The sequence below is a fragment of the Ischnura elegans genome, chromosome 3 (assembly GCF_921293095.1).
Source record: "Ischnura elegans chromosome 3, ioIscEleg1.1, whole genome shotgun sequence".
In the NCBI taxonomy this organism is placed as follows: domain Eukaryota; kingdom Metazoa; phylum Arthropoda; class Insecta; order Odonata; family Coenagrionidae; genus Ischnura; species Ischnura elegans.
The window spans coordinates 116445710-116462363 of NC_060248.1; the positions used below are offsets into that span (position 1 = coordinate 116445710).

Sequence of the window (16654 nt, forward strand, 5' to 3'; positions counted from 1 at the left end):
AACTTCGTCACGCCGTCAGTAGACTGGCAGAGGAGGGAGTGGCCCCAGTTGCAAAAGCGGCGACAAAATGAGCATGCATTACTCATGGCCATGGCACGAGAGATGATGCCAAATGAAGGGCGCTTCCACGGTCGCGATTCAAAGGATGCAACATCACGGCCCCGTGAATTGTCTTGGAACAATATTTTTACCCTAATTAAGAACTCCGGTATGGAATAAAATAATTTTATCGAACAACATTTACTGTATTTTTCGATGAAATACCAAACATTTTTTAAATAAAGCCGACATAGTGAATAAAAAGTCTTTTGAGCTCCTTTTGCGTCCAATAAGCGATCGAAAGTGAAATAATAAATCGTTGACCACTGTTACTAAAATATTTTCTGATCGATACCCGACGACAGGTGATAAATTACACTGCAAAGGCGATTTCCATTTTCCGAGGCTATGGTGACTCCGAAAGTTTTTGTTTCCTTCTCTTCCACGGCGAATTATTTGTTAGCATTGGGTAAAAATAATCGTTTCATGCCCTCAAATGCAGTCCACTACGAGATAAGTCGCATCATTAACTGGCTCAAAACTGGACATAAAATCTTCCAAACCATTAATCTACAATGTTGTTTCCAATGTACAAGCGAGCAGATAAAATTAGATTTTGTTTTCTAGCAAAGTATACGCATTTTTGGTCCATTTCCCGCTTACAAGGACGAACGTTGTACGAACTGTTCCATAGGGCTCCCAAGCGTGTTGATAACGAGACGGCAATAGCAGAGGAACAGATGTAGATCTCCAAATTCGCAAAAAAATTTGAATGAAAGAAGTGCTATTCGAATGTGAAAAAAAAAAACGAAACAATAACGAATCAAAATAATGGAGACAAAGTTCTAAAATTAGAAAGTTGGACGATACTGCATCAATTTATCATCACTATTCAACGAGTGTCCAATAAATTTACTATTTTTGGTAACCATGCGTCAAATCTAAAAAAAACTAAACAAATAAAGGCAATATGATCCAGAGCACGGGGAGAGAGATGCACAGATGCAGATGCACTGGCGCAGCGAGGGGGGAGTTTAGGGTGTAAACTCCCCCCCCCCCCCCAGAGCCCAGAGAAATTTTAAGTTTAATCCATTTTACTTAATTGGATTGATATTACTAATAGAATAGTGTAAGGATTAATAAAATATCCCTCAGGAAACCGTAAAACTCACCATTTTGAACCATTTATCTTAAAAGCTTACCCCGGTGGGTATTCCATACCCCCCACACACCCCGCCATTAGCTGCACCTCAACCCCCCCAACCTTAATTCCTAGCTGCGCCCCTGCGCATATGAACTACCCAACAAAAACATATGCACGCAAAATAGTTATATTAGGAAACGGTGAACCGCGAGTTAAAATATTGAGAAGAAAATTGATCCGAGAAACATACGATTCCAAAAATACGTTAAAATGCGCATCTTTGTCTCAATTCATATGCTACGTAAGTTTACGCTAAATTCGCCGCGACCGTGCTGAAAATGAGGATTCTATCGCCACAATTTCCTCTAAATTCGTAAATGTATCCATCATGTTTTCACAAATAGCCCTATCAAACGTAATCTCTATATATAAATCAACACGGAACAACAAGTTTTCCCCCGACCGATACCTTAAATCATCGAGGAAGGGGAAATTGAAGAATGAAGAAAAAAGGACAGGAATATCAGAAAATAACGAGAGACGACATTGCATGCGAATCAAATCCCACCATATCTTACCTGCCGTTTCATATCTCTAGATGGTGAAAGGTATCACATCTCCGCAAACGATAGAAGTAGAATAAGATTTCATACGGTTATAGGTAAGTGAACATGGGCATAGGCGGATCCAGGGGGGGGGGGGGCACGGGGGCACGTGCCCCCCCCAGACCCTTAAAAATATGCTATATTTTTATTACGGTCCCATTATCATTTCGTTCGTTTTGTATGACGAGGTATCCTTGTGCCCCCCCCTGAACAAAATCCTGGATACGGCCTTGCTTGTGCCCCTCCCAGAAAGAAATCCTGGATCCGCCCCTGAACATGGGCGTGGCCTAAGAAGCCACTCCGCGTCAATTACGTCGCGATGTCAATGCAAATCATTTCAAAAATACAGCTTGAGAATCAAGCGCGTACCCAGGATCATAACTAGAAGGGGGGCAAGCAAAGTTGTGACATTTTAGCATGGAAAAGGTGACTGAAACCAGTATTACAAAAATAACAGCGCTTTATTAGTTTATGAGATCATTTCCTCGAAAAAAGATTTTACTTTAGTTACATAACTTATACTAATGCATATCATTTTTCGTGGGTGAAAAGAAAATTTGTTGAATACTTTCGTTTCAATTCAGTACTGATTTTGCCGAAAGACTCTTGCGATTTTTGCTTCTAGGGGAGGGGGAGGGGGCAGCTGCCCCCTGCCCCTCGCTGGGTACGCCCATATTGAGAATGATGAATGTATCAACTATGCCCCGATGTGCGAGGGCGGGCGATGACCCCATGATGTGCACGGGCGTGTTAAGATATTTTTCGCGTAGATTCCAAGGGAGTCAGTGAGTGCCCCCCGCAAGGCATGTAGAAGGGGATTTGGCCCCCAATTTTTTCCCTTGAGTAGTCTACCCGCGATAGATCCACTGAGGAGACCGCCCAGGGGCATCTATCCTCTAACCAAGAACCCTACACGGTTCTTACCTCAGACTCTGCCATTTTTCAATATCCTTAAATTTCATGTCACCCATTTACTAACGACGAATTTAAATTTCAGCATTATGCAACGAAATGTATAGCGCAATGGAATGTACGATTTTCCGATGCATGCAAGTTGACAGCAAACCAATCAATATAGGCAAATAGACATCGGCATATTCCCTGTTCAAAGCTCTAGCAACCAGCCAGATCCCCTTCCATTAAGGCCTTTTTACGCAGGTTGGCACTGTACAAATTTCGACTTCGTGAGAATCCCAGCTCAGAATTAGAGCAGGGGCCATTTGCCACCTCGCATGCGTTCTAGCAATTCACCGGCTTCCACGACGCAATTTAGACTGCGCCTTCGTGCATACGTCAGATTGCGCAATGACGTGCCCCGTGTAAAACGGCCTTCACAAATTTCATCTCTCACATAAAAAAAGGAGCAAGCATTCTGATGAATATATAACTTTAAAAAATACATATCAAATAAATATATAGGTACATTATGGCTTTTATTTATTTCTTACCGTGTTTCTAAGGTTAAAGTTCACATTTTATACTAGATTGTTTGAGTTTTCCAGTCAACTTCTCCGCACCTAGGAGATTGCGCGCGGTTACCAAGGCAGCTACCGAAGATACACAAATGCTCACGTGCGGTAATCTCAAACTGTGCTAACCCGTGAACGTAGATGGCTGGACAGGTGCGTTAACGAATGTCCATAAAGGAAGGATTACACACCAGTGTCCATTATTGCAAACTGAAAGTAAAAAAATACCCACTATTTCCGATCAGTCTCCTGTCTCTCTCTATCAATCTCTCAATACTAAGTAAAAGATGGAATTGATTAATCCTTTTACAAATATAGGTAATCAAGGATAGTTAGGGCCGTACGCAACCCGTCCAATCAACAAAGACGCTGCGCAGCACTCCTAGGGGGCATCCATTAATTACGTGAGTCGGGGGAGTAGGGGTTTGGGTCAAATCTCACGCGGGAGGTCCTGGCAAGTACCACGTAATTTTTTCCCACAGAAACAGCGTAAAATTACGGTCTTAGTAATCTTAATACTAGCCTTTACTAATCTTAAAGAAAAATAATTAAAAAATCAATAACAAATGCAACGCAATGAAGAATATATTAACGTATTTACACTGAAAATACGCATTTCGACAATCTCACGTGAGATAAGAGGGAGGGGGTCGAGCCAAATCTCACTAAAGGGGGAGTGGTGGACAAAAATCGCCAAAATCACCTTAGTTAATGGACGCCCCCAAATTCGCATTATCCATCGAGCGAATGGGGTACCGAAACGGATCTTGGACAACGCCGCGAACATTCTAAGTTGGCGGCGACAGCAGCGAATTTTTGGTTTCCATTTACCGAATGGTAAATTAATGTAGACGTAAGATTTTTTTCACAAAAATAAAACCTATTTCCCTATCCATACATCGAATAGGGTAGTTTCCTTCATCACAGAACACGAAAGGCATTGATTGCGATTCGTTACCCACCATTAGTGTCTTCATAATGTACAAATCATTTGGTTTTAGAAATCCCAGTTTCGACGAATGTTAATGGTCAATTTAAACCTCATTTGAAAAAGGCCAGATTGGCGCCCATGCGATGCCACTCCACGTGACATCACAGGGACCTAGTTTCTATACGAGTAGATAGGAGTTTTATATCGTCTGAGATTACAAATGCTTGCAAGAGGCACAGACTTCAGGGAAACATCTCTTAATAATCACCTATTAAAACTGCCATCGCTTGATAGGGTATTAATAATCCTTATTTAAGCCAAGCGCTACCAGCTAGCAGGGTACTCAGCTACCTGCTAGCATCCTACGTCGTATCAGCGCTCAAAGCCTCGCCCCAAGGTCACCTCACTGGCGGCAGCGGGAACCAGAACGACGTCACACGGAGTTTTCCCAGCATCCATACTTAGCCGTCGCGTTTTCGCGCGCTTGAAAATTTTCACTTTCCATTTAATCGAGAAAAATAGATATCGTCATTCAAAAATCTAAAAGCGTGAAATACGTACTCCAGGAGTAATAATCTTTCGATTTAGGCAATAAAAAATAATAGTAAACCACCCTATTCGCGACTGAAATTGCGAATTTGGGTCACAGAAAAACGCATTAAAACCAATAACGTTTTCTAAATGCGTGATCAAGTTCACAACATTATTTATCTAACACGATGGAATAGAATGCTAATTCTATTCAGCCACACACCTATCCGCGGGATTCTTTTTCCTGCCGTAACATTTTCGCCCTACTTTAAAACTCTCGTAACAACAAGGCATGCGGCACTTTAACTAATTGGATCGCGCGGCCTTAATTCATCCACACGCCTCCCACTACACCACAAGCTTCCAACTCACGCGACTGCCGTTTTCTAATATTGACATACACCTCATACAACACCCCTTACCGGCCCACATGACTCCAATTCATCTCTTCTTCCACGAGAATACCCAAAACAAAACTACTTTCTAATATCGGCAAGCCAGGGTGAGGCAGAATACCCCAGGCCTTAATTGTATAAAGGACGAGAGTGATTCAATATTAAAATGAGCAGTTTTTGACTATGATAAACCATTATACTTACCTGCAGGCAAGTGTCTATGGGGTAAGCAAAGATCTTCAGTCGCCACGAATTTCTAATCAAAAGCTGTTTAAAAAATCAATCTTTTAATTTTGCAGGCTAATTTTTTCAGAGATGAACTTTCCAGTTTAAATTTTCTGCTAACTTTCCCTATATCTCGACATTGAATTGTTCACTTCCCTGCAGAGCTAATGTGGTTTGAGTGATACCTACATTGTAGGGGCTAACATTTAAACTTCCCTCTTATAAGCAGAATATCTATGGATAAGTTGATTGACATCACTTATTTCATGTAAAAAAAGCTGAAAATATCATCCCAATTTACTATTGACCAATGATAATTTTTCTAAGCTTACATACAAGCTACTCATTTGCAAGCACTATATTTACCACATTCATGTCGATCACCACCCAAAATGTGATGGTAAATACCACTAACAAGCAACCTTGCAAGATTTCAGACAATGACTCAGCCAAGAAGTCTTCATTTACGATTGTTTTTGGAGTTCTTTGTGGGATCAAAATTAGGACAAAAATTTCACAAGCATCCATCAAGTTAGACCTCACTCACGGTTTTAACAAGTAAGATTGAATGCTCTCAAAACTGCTGTCTTCTGCATTAAATTATGGGCAAAAGCTGGAAATTACAATCACGATGCCATAAGATGTCATCTAAAAAAAGTACTTCTTCCAATGTTTTCATGGTTACATTTGGCTCTCACCAAACAAACGCTGCATTTTCATGGAATTAATTAGTCCGCAAATAATTCCCTTGTACAGTCAGTGATTCCACATGCGAATGCTATCTCCTTAACTTCTATGAATTCAAGAGGTAGGAACAAGCATAATGCAGTCCCAAAGGCCATGTAAAACCCCAACCTGAGGAACCCTGGATCATTTGCAACACTGGGGGAAAAGATAAAACCCTTTCAGGCACCAATTTCACCCCATTCACAGCATGAAGGCATTGGGAACTGATTGCTTAGGATGTGTAGTACGTGCTCAACAGAATAACATACTCCCTTTTTCTGGAAATTTATCTTTGAAAAGTACCTCAATTTTTCAATTGACATTTAACAATACTATACCATCTTTTTTGAAGGTGTGAATGAGGCAAAATACTCAAGATTCAAGGCTTTTAAATATTATAGCAGAAATAAACTGATTGTGCAAAAAATCCTTGGAGAAAAAATCATTTGCCTTGACCAGGATTCGAACCCGGACATCACATTATCCGGTATAGTCCACAAATTACCACAGGGGAGAATGATGCCTCGGAAGCTCAACTGGCTAAAGCACTCAGGCGGAAATCGAGGGATTCGGGATCGAATCCCAACAAGTGGATTTTTCGCACAATTTGTGCATTGTGGGTGACTATGTAAAGTTATCACCGTGGCTAGTCCTGGTATACTTAAATTAGAAATAAACAAATTATTGGCCAAGACATATGTACACAGCAATGGGCCAAAGAAATGGAAAGAGACTAAGTAATCCTAAAGTCAAAAGGAAGATTTATGCAGCCTGTTATGTCTGGGAACCTACATGAGATATATACATACCCGATCAATTTCTTCTCCCTATTGAGCCCCATTGAAAATTGGGGCTCAACAGCTGAAATTTTATCATGTTCCTAGGATAAATAAATTTTTCATTTATCAGCACCATTATGAATAAACATCTGGAACTTTGTTAGTATGTATGTACATTTTCAGCAGGCAAAAAACTACTTTGATGATTCGGTTTCAAACCAATCCCATCAATTAAGCCTTATAATAAAAAATTTAAGACCTCTTTGAATTCACATGTGTCATATTTAAGGGTCCTAGTGATGTTTAGAAACAAAATTACATTTGGAAAATGGTGGAAGGGCATTTATCTCTTGCTTTAAAGCTTTAAGAGTTACACATGCCATTAGAAGATATGTACTCCCAACCACCAATGAAGATCTTTAATAATTATTTCTACAAAATCATGAATGATTTTTCAATGATATCAACCAAAAGAAAAGTGATGTTGGACCACCTCAATCTAAAATTAGCCACGCACAAGGAATTGTAGATCAAAAAATTTACAAGGAACTTGCTTTACTTCTAAAATGGATACTCTTTGATTAAAAATAAATTCTATCAACATTATTTTCATATAAATTTATAATCCAGAATATAAAATCAATTTAACAATTTGTCATGAATACACAACATATGACAGATTCATAATCAACGCAACAGTAATATCTCAGCCATGTCCGTGAATTTGTGTTTGATAGTTTGAGTTTGAAATTTTCATTTTAAAAACTCAACCACCAGTAGCAAACTTTTACTAGTCATTCAAATAATAAAGAGTGAAAGCCAATATCTTCTACATTGGCTGGCCTTGCTCTGGACTATGCCCATCATATCTAAAATACCATGAAGGAATGTGGATGAACATCAATAAAACTTGATTTTCTAGTTTGAAATGACAATGGAGTCGAAATGAAAAAAATAAAAATTCCTAGGCACAACATTCAAAAATAAATATAAAATAATGACTAAAAAGTTAACCATAAAACCACTTCACAAACAAGATTTTCAGCAATGATATGATACGAAATTCATATGCTGAATGAAAAACGACACCAACAAAAGTAAAGCTTTCTCATATAACTTGGTTTTTTTTTTAATAAACCAAATGTGTAGATGAAGGGCATCTAGATGAGAAGGAAAATTTATGTTTCTGTACTCAGATGTCAATAAACATTAAGGAAGTCTACAAATGATATAAGAGAAACCTCCTCAAAATAAAATAGAAATTACAATTATCTCTTCACAATTTCATTAGTCCACCAGGGAGCATAGAAAGAAATTCATTTCCTCTTACCTGGTTCAATAAGTATACCAATGACAATTCCTTGTGAATCACAGTCATACCATTTCATAAATAATTAATGTGCATCAATAAAATGGCATCTCAAATAATTCATTGGCCATTAGGAACATCCTTCTTGACATCACAAACTTCACTCCTTCCGCTCACAGCCTCGGCAGCATTAGCCAGAGTCCTGAGTCCATGAGAGAATGATTCTGACGAAGATGGATTCCCAGAGGATGATGAGCTTTCGTCATTGAGAACTTCATCACTTTCCTTCACTTCCGAGGAGGAACCTTGCTCAACCTCTAACCTCGTGCTCTCTCTGTCCACTGAGTCATCGTCACTTCCCTGATTAATATGCTGCTCTCGTACACCATATGAATGAAATGGCAGTGTTTGGAGCCAATTGTACATTCTTAATCTCGTTAAGGGAAAAGCAGATAGTAAAAATGCTCAAGTTAGTACAACAGTTCTAGTTTATCTATGCATATGAAAGCACAATCAGATATAGACGATCAAAACACACAAAAAATTGTCATGATAAAACCAATGCCTTTATGGAATGAAAAATTTTTCAAATAAAAATCAAAAGCTGATTGCAGTATTCACTCCACACAAATGGGTTTGGATACACGGTATTTCCAACATTTAATTTTCACCTTATAAATATTTTTCTGGCTTATTATGAGGGAGAAAATAACATGGATAATAGGCTAACTATGTATTCAGAAAGTAGATTATCTGGAGTTGAGTGTAATGAAATGCACAACGTGCTTCTCATTGAAGTAAAACTATCAAGTTAAATTTATCAGAAACAAAAGAACTGAAAACATGTTAACAACTACATTGCTGTTCATGAATTTCTTGACCTTAATACGTGAATTTAAGCCAATCTTAACAGTTCAAGTATGCAAGAGCATAAACATTTATGTCACTTCTAGATAACTCTCATTCCAGGAAATTTGTAATGAGTTTTTGTAGGGATGGATGGATCCACAATTTTTTTTCAGATCCTTGATTTCAGGGGTCAGATCTTCGTATATTTTCGGATCCAAATGCTTTTTTTATTGCCTGCTATAATTATTTTAAAATAAAGTAATAATTCAAGTTTCTTCAGCATGCATGCAATAAAAGGAATGTTATTTGGAATATCAAACACACTATAATACATTCAAATTTTCCTCATGCTTCCCCCGAATTTTGTGACTTTCTCACACCCCAAATTTCATCACTAGTTTCAGTAGAGGTGAGGTGGATTTTGTGCTTCCCTATGAAAATTTTACGCCACAGTGCACGCACATGGCATATAGTGAGTCCTCCATATCAAAATGTCAAAGGTTAATTATTCAGCCACTGGAATAAAAATAATTCCTTACAGTAACAGTTAATTCAGGAACATGAGTGCTCTGAAAAAGGACTTCACCTAAAATTTTAAACCAAATATCCCATTCCATGCCCTCAATTAAATAAACATATTGCAGTTATTCAATATTTTATGCAGCCACAGATTCACTCTAGTTCATGATTTCATTTCTTATACAAGGATTAGCAAAATTAAGGCAACTTCTGTCCATGATATCATACCACTCATTATAGCTATGGCTGCAGATAGTCCATGATAAAGGGAAGTAAAAAATACAGTGCAGATAAATCAGTAAAGCACTTCAATTTCTTGTTTCCCTCCCACAAACTCAAGGCTTCAGCATCTCCAACAGTTGTTCCACTTTAAATGAGTTACTTAGGTAATATACAAATTTAAGGCTCCTCTAAATGATGGAATTATTCCCAACTCGTGAAAATAAGCTCCTAAAATATTCAACTTTTGCTACTCGAAAGAAATAATTTTAAAGAGATAAAAGACATTCATGTGCATGCATATGCAATGATGAACTTCATTTAGTACATTCTACTCTTCATTTTTTCAACCATGGTTTTGGCACTCTTGAGTTATTATAAAGGTAGCTTTACAAAATGTGCAGTGGTACCTTGACACTGACATAAAATGCAGAAACCGTAATTGGAAAAAACAAAACACAGAATTTACCAAATGAGGATTCAATGTCCAAGTGGTATTTCCATGAAGTGTAACTTGAAACCTAAAATGTGCAAAATTGAAGATAGAAAGGTATTATTCTTACACATGTAATGTATGACTACATTCCGTAAAAATTGATGAATATCGTATGAATAAATATAATCAATGTGCAAAAAATTTCTATGGGCTTTGATGAGAAAAGGATACGAATTTTCTTCCTTCTCCACTTTCACAATCATGCTGCTGATGTACTCTTTTTTGAATACACTGATCTCTTCATCATATTCAGACCAATCCAAAGCATCATGCATTCCATCATTTCCAAATTTACGATTGTATTTATCATAGTGGACCTAGAAAATTTTTAATAAAACATTTTTTGCTATAAATTGGTTACTTCTCCAGATTTCACAACATAAAACCATAAGATTAAATTAAATACCATCAGATACAATTCCTCCTCAGGACTAACGTATTACACACATTACTTACTCTCCTGGTAAAGAAAATTGAGACAATAGAGTTTGAAGCGTACTTTTAAATTTTCTGTTAGTCTTGAAATAACAAAAAGAGGAGTATTTTTAGGACCAATTTTTGGCACTCATAAAAAATAATAACATGTTCTTTCAACAGATATGAAATTGCAAGAGTCCACTCCTGCATTGTATTGACAGTCATGCCAATACACAGACAATTTGTTGAAATAATAGCATTCAAAGAGGAACTTAGAGATGGGTGAAACTGTTCAATTTGACGAACCACCCATTCTCATCAAAATGAACAGTTCATGTTCAGTAAAAAAAAGTTCTACACATCTGCTCTTGTTGAACAGTCAGGGCATATTATATTTTTACATAAATTCCATATTATTCCCAATCCGGTCTGGTCTGGCTTGAATGAACAATGGAGGTAGATGCTGTTCCAGTATTTTCCACGCTTCCAATCAGGTTTCTGATCATAAATTGTTACTTTTCAAACCAATATCAAAAATGAGTTTTTAAAGGTAAAAAAGACTTACTTTAGTTAATTAAAAGATTCATGCTATTTTCTCTGACTATCTCCAAAGCTTTGTGGTCATTGCAAAAGCTTTTCAATGGAAACAATTGAAAAATGAGAGAATTAACATATTTTGAGAAAAATACAGGACAGGTTAGGAAGCATGTCTGGTCAACGCCAAAAATAGAGAATATGGCGCAAGTTTTGGAGCCTATGAAAGAAAAAGTACAAGAGCTAGGTCAATAATACCTACAGTGAAACCTCGATATAACGACACCCCACGGTGCACTAATAAACACTCGCTATAGCGAATTGTCGCTTTCCCGGAGGTGGAGCAAATAATAGCCAATATACCTGTTGCAAACAGATATACAGCAACAGGAGTGGTGCGACGACAGATAAACATCTATCCGATAAACGTAAGCATAAATCCAGACGAAAGGCGATATTTTTTTGCATCACTAAATTTCCTTACTCAAATAACGACTAACTATTCAAACAATTTATAAGCGCCGCACTGAATAAAAATCATGCAAAGCATTGTTTCCTCATCATTATATTTATCGAACGACAGTTTACCACATAAATTTGAGACTGCGCACTCCATTAACTTCATTTCTAACAGATCGCTAGCAATTACAGAGGTTAAGGAGTCTTGATGAAAGTCTTCCGGCGGTAAAACCCTCGCTAAGGCGAGAGCCAACACCGAAAGGGTCTCGTAAAAACGAATTTTTTAACACGCTTATTATAGGGTCAATTGACAGTGCATCGGCTATCTCTCGTAATAGCGGGGGTGTCGCTATAGCCCGTACTCACTTTAACGAGGTTCCACTGTATTTGGCTTTTGTTCTTAGATAGGTAAAATGATTGTATGCACCACTTTTCTTCAAAATACAAGACTGCACGTAACAAAACCTCATTCTTGTGGTTGAATTTGTGTGGAATGATCTATAATTGATTTTTTTAATGGCTTAAAATCCTGATTAAATTCCAATTGAATGATTTTTCCCTCATTTCTTTACCCTTGACCCTTTTGACTCCTAAACTGTTTATAAATTATGTTTTTTAACTGGTGGTGTTCAACTGATACATTGCCCTTGTATCAATCAAATTTTGTTTTGCTTGTGTACAAGCATTATCCCTGACACAAATGATTTTATGTCACAAATTAATGCTGTAAATCAGCTTGGATATAGAAACCCCTCCCTCTAAGTACGGTGGTATATGACCCCCCAAGTCAAATTATCAGTGTCCCTGGAAAATGACACCCCATAATTGAAACTGGTAAGGTTAAAATCGAGTATATGGAATAGGTAGTATGAAGTGTTATTAAATAAGGTACCAATCGAATGTCACAGTGACATAGCCAAAAAGTGATTACAACTCTCGTTACACACCTCTTCCAAAACTAATCCTAAGCTTGGTGCCACAGGAATGTCTATACGATCAGTTTTCCAAGCCTTGGCAATAGTTGTGGCAGGAGTTAGGCCTCGAAGAACAGCTATGGCAAGTCCAACCATTTTTCTTATCTGATGGAGCATAAAACTCTGACCTGCAAAATTATTATTAATTCAAATGGTGACACAATCAAGGCTTCATTCAACACTTACTATAACTTCATTGTATAAATGTATCGAAAGAAAATAAAATCAATCACCTTTAACAATTATTGTAGAAAATTCAATATTTTCATACATTTCAGGTTCACCACATTTCATGCTTATAATATATCGCTGTGCACTTGGGTCCAAAGGTTTTCTGTAAGAGAGAAATAAAAAAAACTGGATGAACATAAGCAATTTATACCGCTCAATTCATTTACATACTTACATATTGATTTTTGAGCATATTTAGACATGAGAAGTAATTAATAAACAGAAGAAACTCACTTTCTTGAAGTAAAATTGTGGAAGTTGTGAGTGCCCTGAAAGAGTTTTAACACTTCATTCACACGATCAAGAGCCTCCGGAGATAACCTGAAATCTTCAATAAGACCTGGAGGTGGGGGACTGGGTTGCAGCTTTGACTGCTGGCTGTCCTCTGATGATGCATGCGGCAATACACTCGGGTCCAGAGCAAAGGTTGGGAGCATGTAGGAGTACGTCCGTGCATCACATGCAGATTTGCTGTTAAATCCTTTTGTCACTCGCTTCATGCCCATCACTCTAATTTGTGAAGGCAATAGCTTATTAATGCTTTCCACAACGGGTCCCTCACAAGCTGAGCCAATGAAAAAAAAAACGAAGAAAAAATTGATTAGTTGTTAGTGGCAACTGATGATGAAAACATATATGTACATATATCTGTCACAGCAATTAAAACATGATTGCATTAAGAAAGGACATCAACATGTATAAGAGACAGAAAACAGTAACTCATCAATCATGTAAACCCACATTAAAGGGAAACCACGCATAAAGATCTAGGTGACATAAATATGGCACAAAGAGAAAGAATTTACCTACAAATACTTCTTACATACATGAGTGACAATTTTAACCCTTTCGCGCCGGACCTTGGTTCAGGGAAATTCTTCCTCAATACGAGTCTCTTGAAAGTTTTCTTTACTCCCTTGTACGAAGCGTTTTCGCGTCAACTGAAGGCAGTGGTTCCCTCCCTAACCATTTTTGGACCCAACTCAGAGGGTGCCAATCCCTTTCCTCGGCCTCTGCCCCAGACCCTAGAAGGATTAAAAGCCCCTTCCTAGCACGAGTTTGCGGTTAACTGGCTAAAATGTTAATGCAAAATATATGAAAATATTTGTTGCTCGCACCGATTTTTTTACATTCAAAATGAATTTTATGTTTGTTCCTGAGCGTGCAGAAATTTTAAACAAAGTTCTAACGTTGATTTAGATGGATTTAATGTATTTACTAGTTGTTCTATAACTCCGTTGAGATTAACGTTAGAATTTTGTTTGAAATTTCCATGTGGTCAGCAAAAAAAGATGAATTCATTTCTAGCATTGAATTTCAAAAGTAAGCGACAAATATTTTTTTGGAAAACACACTGCAAATAACAGTAGTTGACCGCGTGGAGAGGATAAGAAAGGGTAAACCTGAGCGGCCGAAGATGGGACTGGGCTCGCGCTAAGGCGGATCGTAAGGGGCGACCGCATCCGTGTGTCTATTGTGTCCGCCACGGTCACTTTTTTGGACCTGTGCCGCACAGGCGCGGCATTCGTTGGTTAGGGTAATAACATTCAGGACGCACTGGTGTGGCATTCGTCTTCAGTCCTTCTTATCTTAGTCAATGCCCCAAGCACCAAGCATCCTGAGTAAACCACTGTGCAGAGTGGCAAAGTTTACAAACGAAATAATGCATGAACATATGACAGTAAAATTTGTCTAGCTCCACTTTTTCTCAAGACCTGCTTAAATGGTACATTAGCACGTATGAGCTATGTGTGAATGCAATAACGATTTTGGTGGACCAGAACGGACCACAAACAAATGCATGAATCTAATTAGAACAGGTTCTATTTTCTGTTCATGCATTTGCACAAGATAGGTGTTTACACTGTGCATTTTTGTGTTCATTCACTCGTTCATACATTAATACATTAACTTGTGCGAGTTAATGTATGGTATAAGTAAGCCTTTAACATATCCCCTGCCTCAGAGTTTTGGATAAAATGTGTTCGCTCATGCATTCATGCATAAAGACATTAATTTGTACACGTTAATGTATGATATAACCAGGCATTAACATGTCCCCTGCCTCGGAGTTTTAGATAAATTCATCCATTACGCCAAAGTGTTTTATTTTTCCTTCCACTTTAATTCCTGAATCCTTTCCATATGCGTTAGCGAGTACATTTGGCCATGTGCGCTGTGTGGTTCAAGTTATATACACAGCACAGAAGTAACTGTGACCAACAGCGTGACATGAGAGGCCGTAACAGTGACTCATTCTTGGGTGATTATATATGACCGAAATGGAATTGAACGTGTTACGCACACTGAATGACTTCAATATAACAATGTGAACAACTTTTACCATTGCGCTAAATGAAAAAATACCACTTAACTCCTACCGAAACAATAGAGCTTCAAGTTGCAACATAAGGCTCCAAAATTTCTTTTCTTTGTTTGCAGAAAAAATATTCTAGCAACATAGTTTCTGTGATCAACTTACGCAACTTCAGAGAAACAATCTGTCGCGCAGCAGATACTCCTTTATCAGTTCTAGCAGCTCTTTGAAATTGAACCTCTTGTGGATGCTCATATGCTTCATCGGATATCAGATTTGCTGTTTTCATAGCCCCAAGGAGTTCTTCTTCAATGGTCTTCATTCCTGGATTTCTATGAAAGAATTTTATGAGATAAGCCAAAGGCTGCATATAATTGACCAACAGTAAATTTGATAACCCCTTAAATTTGATTACTTTAAAATGCAGGTGAGAAAAAAAGTTGAGTTTTGAGAAGCAACCATTAAATTCGAATTTAAAATCAAGAGTAAAAAATAACGAAGATGAAGCACCGACTGGTGAGGTATCAAAGGCAAAAATGACCGATATCTACAATCATAATATGCGACAGCTTAACTCTTTGGCTCATACTGGTGTTAATTACAGATTAAGTATTACCTTCAAATGCATTGGCCGAATTGTAAAACTCCGTCATGCACAAAAGTTCAAAAAATATCTATTCAATAAACAATAGCATCATTTTATATTATTAAGTGAAACACTACTAACCTCTGCATTCCTAAATAACCACTCCCAGAATAGGCCAGTAACACGGCCATTTTCTTTCTCTTAACTTTCTCCAGTTTAGGGTTTTTTGGTTCTTCAGCAGCTTCTTGAGCACTGGAATCGACACTAAGCTGTCTCTTCCTCGAACCTTCACTCACATCCATAACATCGGGACTTGGCGCTTCGGTTTCACCGGCGCTTTCTGTTTTCATATTAACGCTTAGAAGTCCAACACGTCTGTATTGCCACCGAAATTTGGAGAGGACACTGAGGGGTATTCCTGAAAGAAGGACTGCGTTTAATACTCTTGGAGTAGCAAACTATGGAAAAAAATCCTACAATCCTACCAACGAATTTCGAAAGACACACTCAAGAGATAAGTGTGAGCAGCAAAATTATTCCAAACCGGAACGCTACTTGCTCATTATCCAAAGAATTCTTCCGACTGTCTCGGGCGACGACAATTCAATTCGTTCAAAGGAGGATTCGACTATTTATCACCTAATTTATATCTGAAACCTCTTCACAAAATGCACGTGCACATAACAATTAATGACAGATAATCACCAACGTTAGACATCAACTGTTACAAACGTGAGGTTAATGAACTTAAATCCAACTTAAATCATACAAAAAAGTACTTCATACGTGATTACCTAGTTACAGCTACGTTACACGTCTCGGTGATCTTGGCTAGAATCTCAGCAGGATTCCATCACAAAATCGCAACGCCGTAAAATGAGAACAGACAAATCGGTCATT

The 16654-nt window shown here is 37.9% G+C and overlaps 1 protein-coding gene across 3 annotated transcripts; it reads right to left on the reverse strand.

The window, feature by feature from the left end:
- Window positions 1–7447: 7447 nt before the first annotated feature.
- Window positions 7448–16654, reverse strand: LOC124156405 (tRNA pseudouridine synthase A). 3 transcript variants are annotated; one of them, XM_046530945.1, is made up of 9 exons: window positions 16549–16638; window positions 16314–16413; window positions 15896–16172; window positions 15334–15500; window positions 13086–13416; window positions 12854–12954; window positions 12594–12748; window positions 10408–10553; window positions 7448–8580 (listed from the first exon to the last, which is right to left on the reverse strand). In XM_046530945.1, exons 2-9 carry the CDS (start codon window positions 16315–16317, stop codon window positions 8274–8276), a joined length of 1488 nt encoding a protein of 495 aa, XP_046386901.1. In that variant the 5' UTR covers window positions 16318–16413; window positions 16549–16638; the 3' UTR covers window positions 7448–8273. The 3 variants fall into 3 exon arrangements, with proteins under 3 accessions (XP_046386901.1, XP_046386902.1, XP_046386903.1); XM_046530946.1 differs by lacking the exon at window positions 16314–16413 and having other exon boundaries at window positions 16549–16654; XM_046530947.1 differs by lacking the exon at window positions 16314–16413 and having other exon boundaries at window positions 15896–16184; window positions 16549–16617.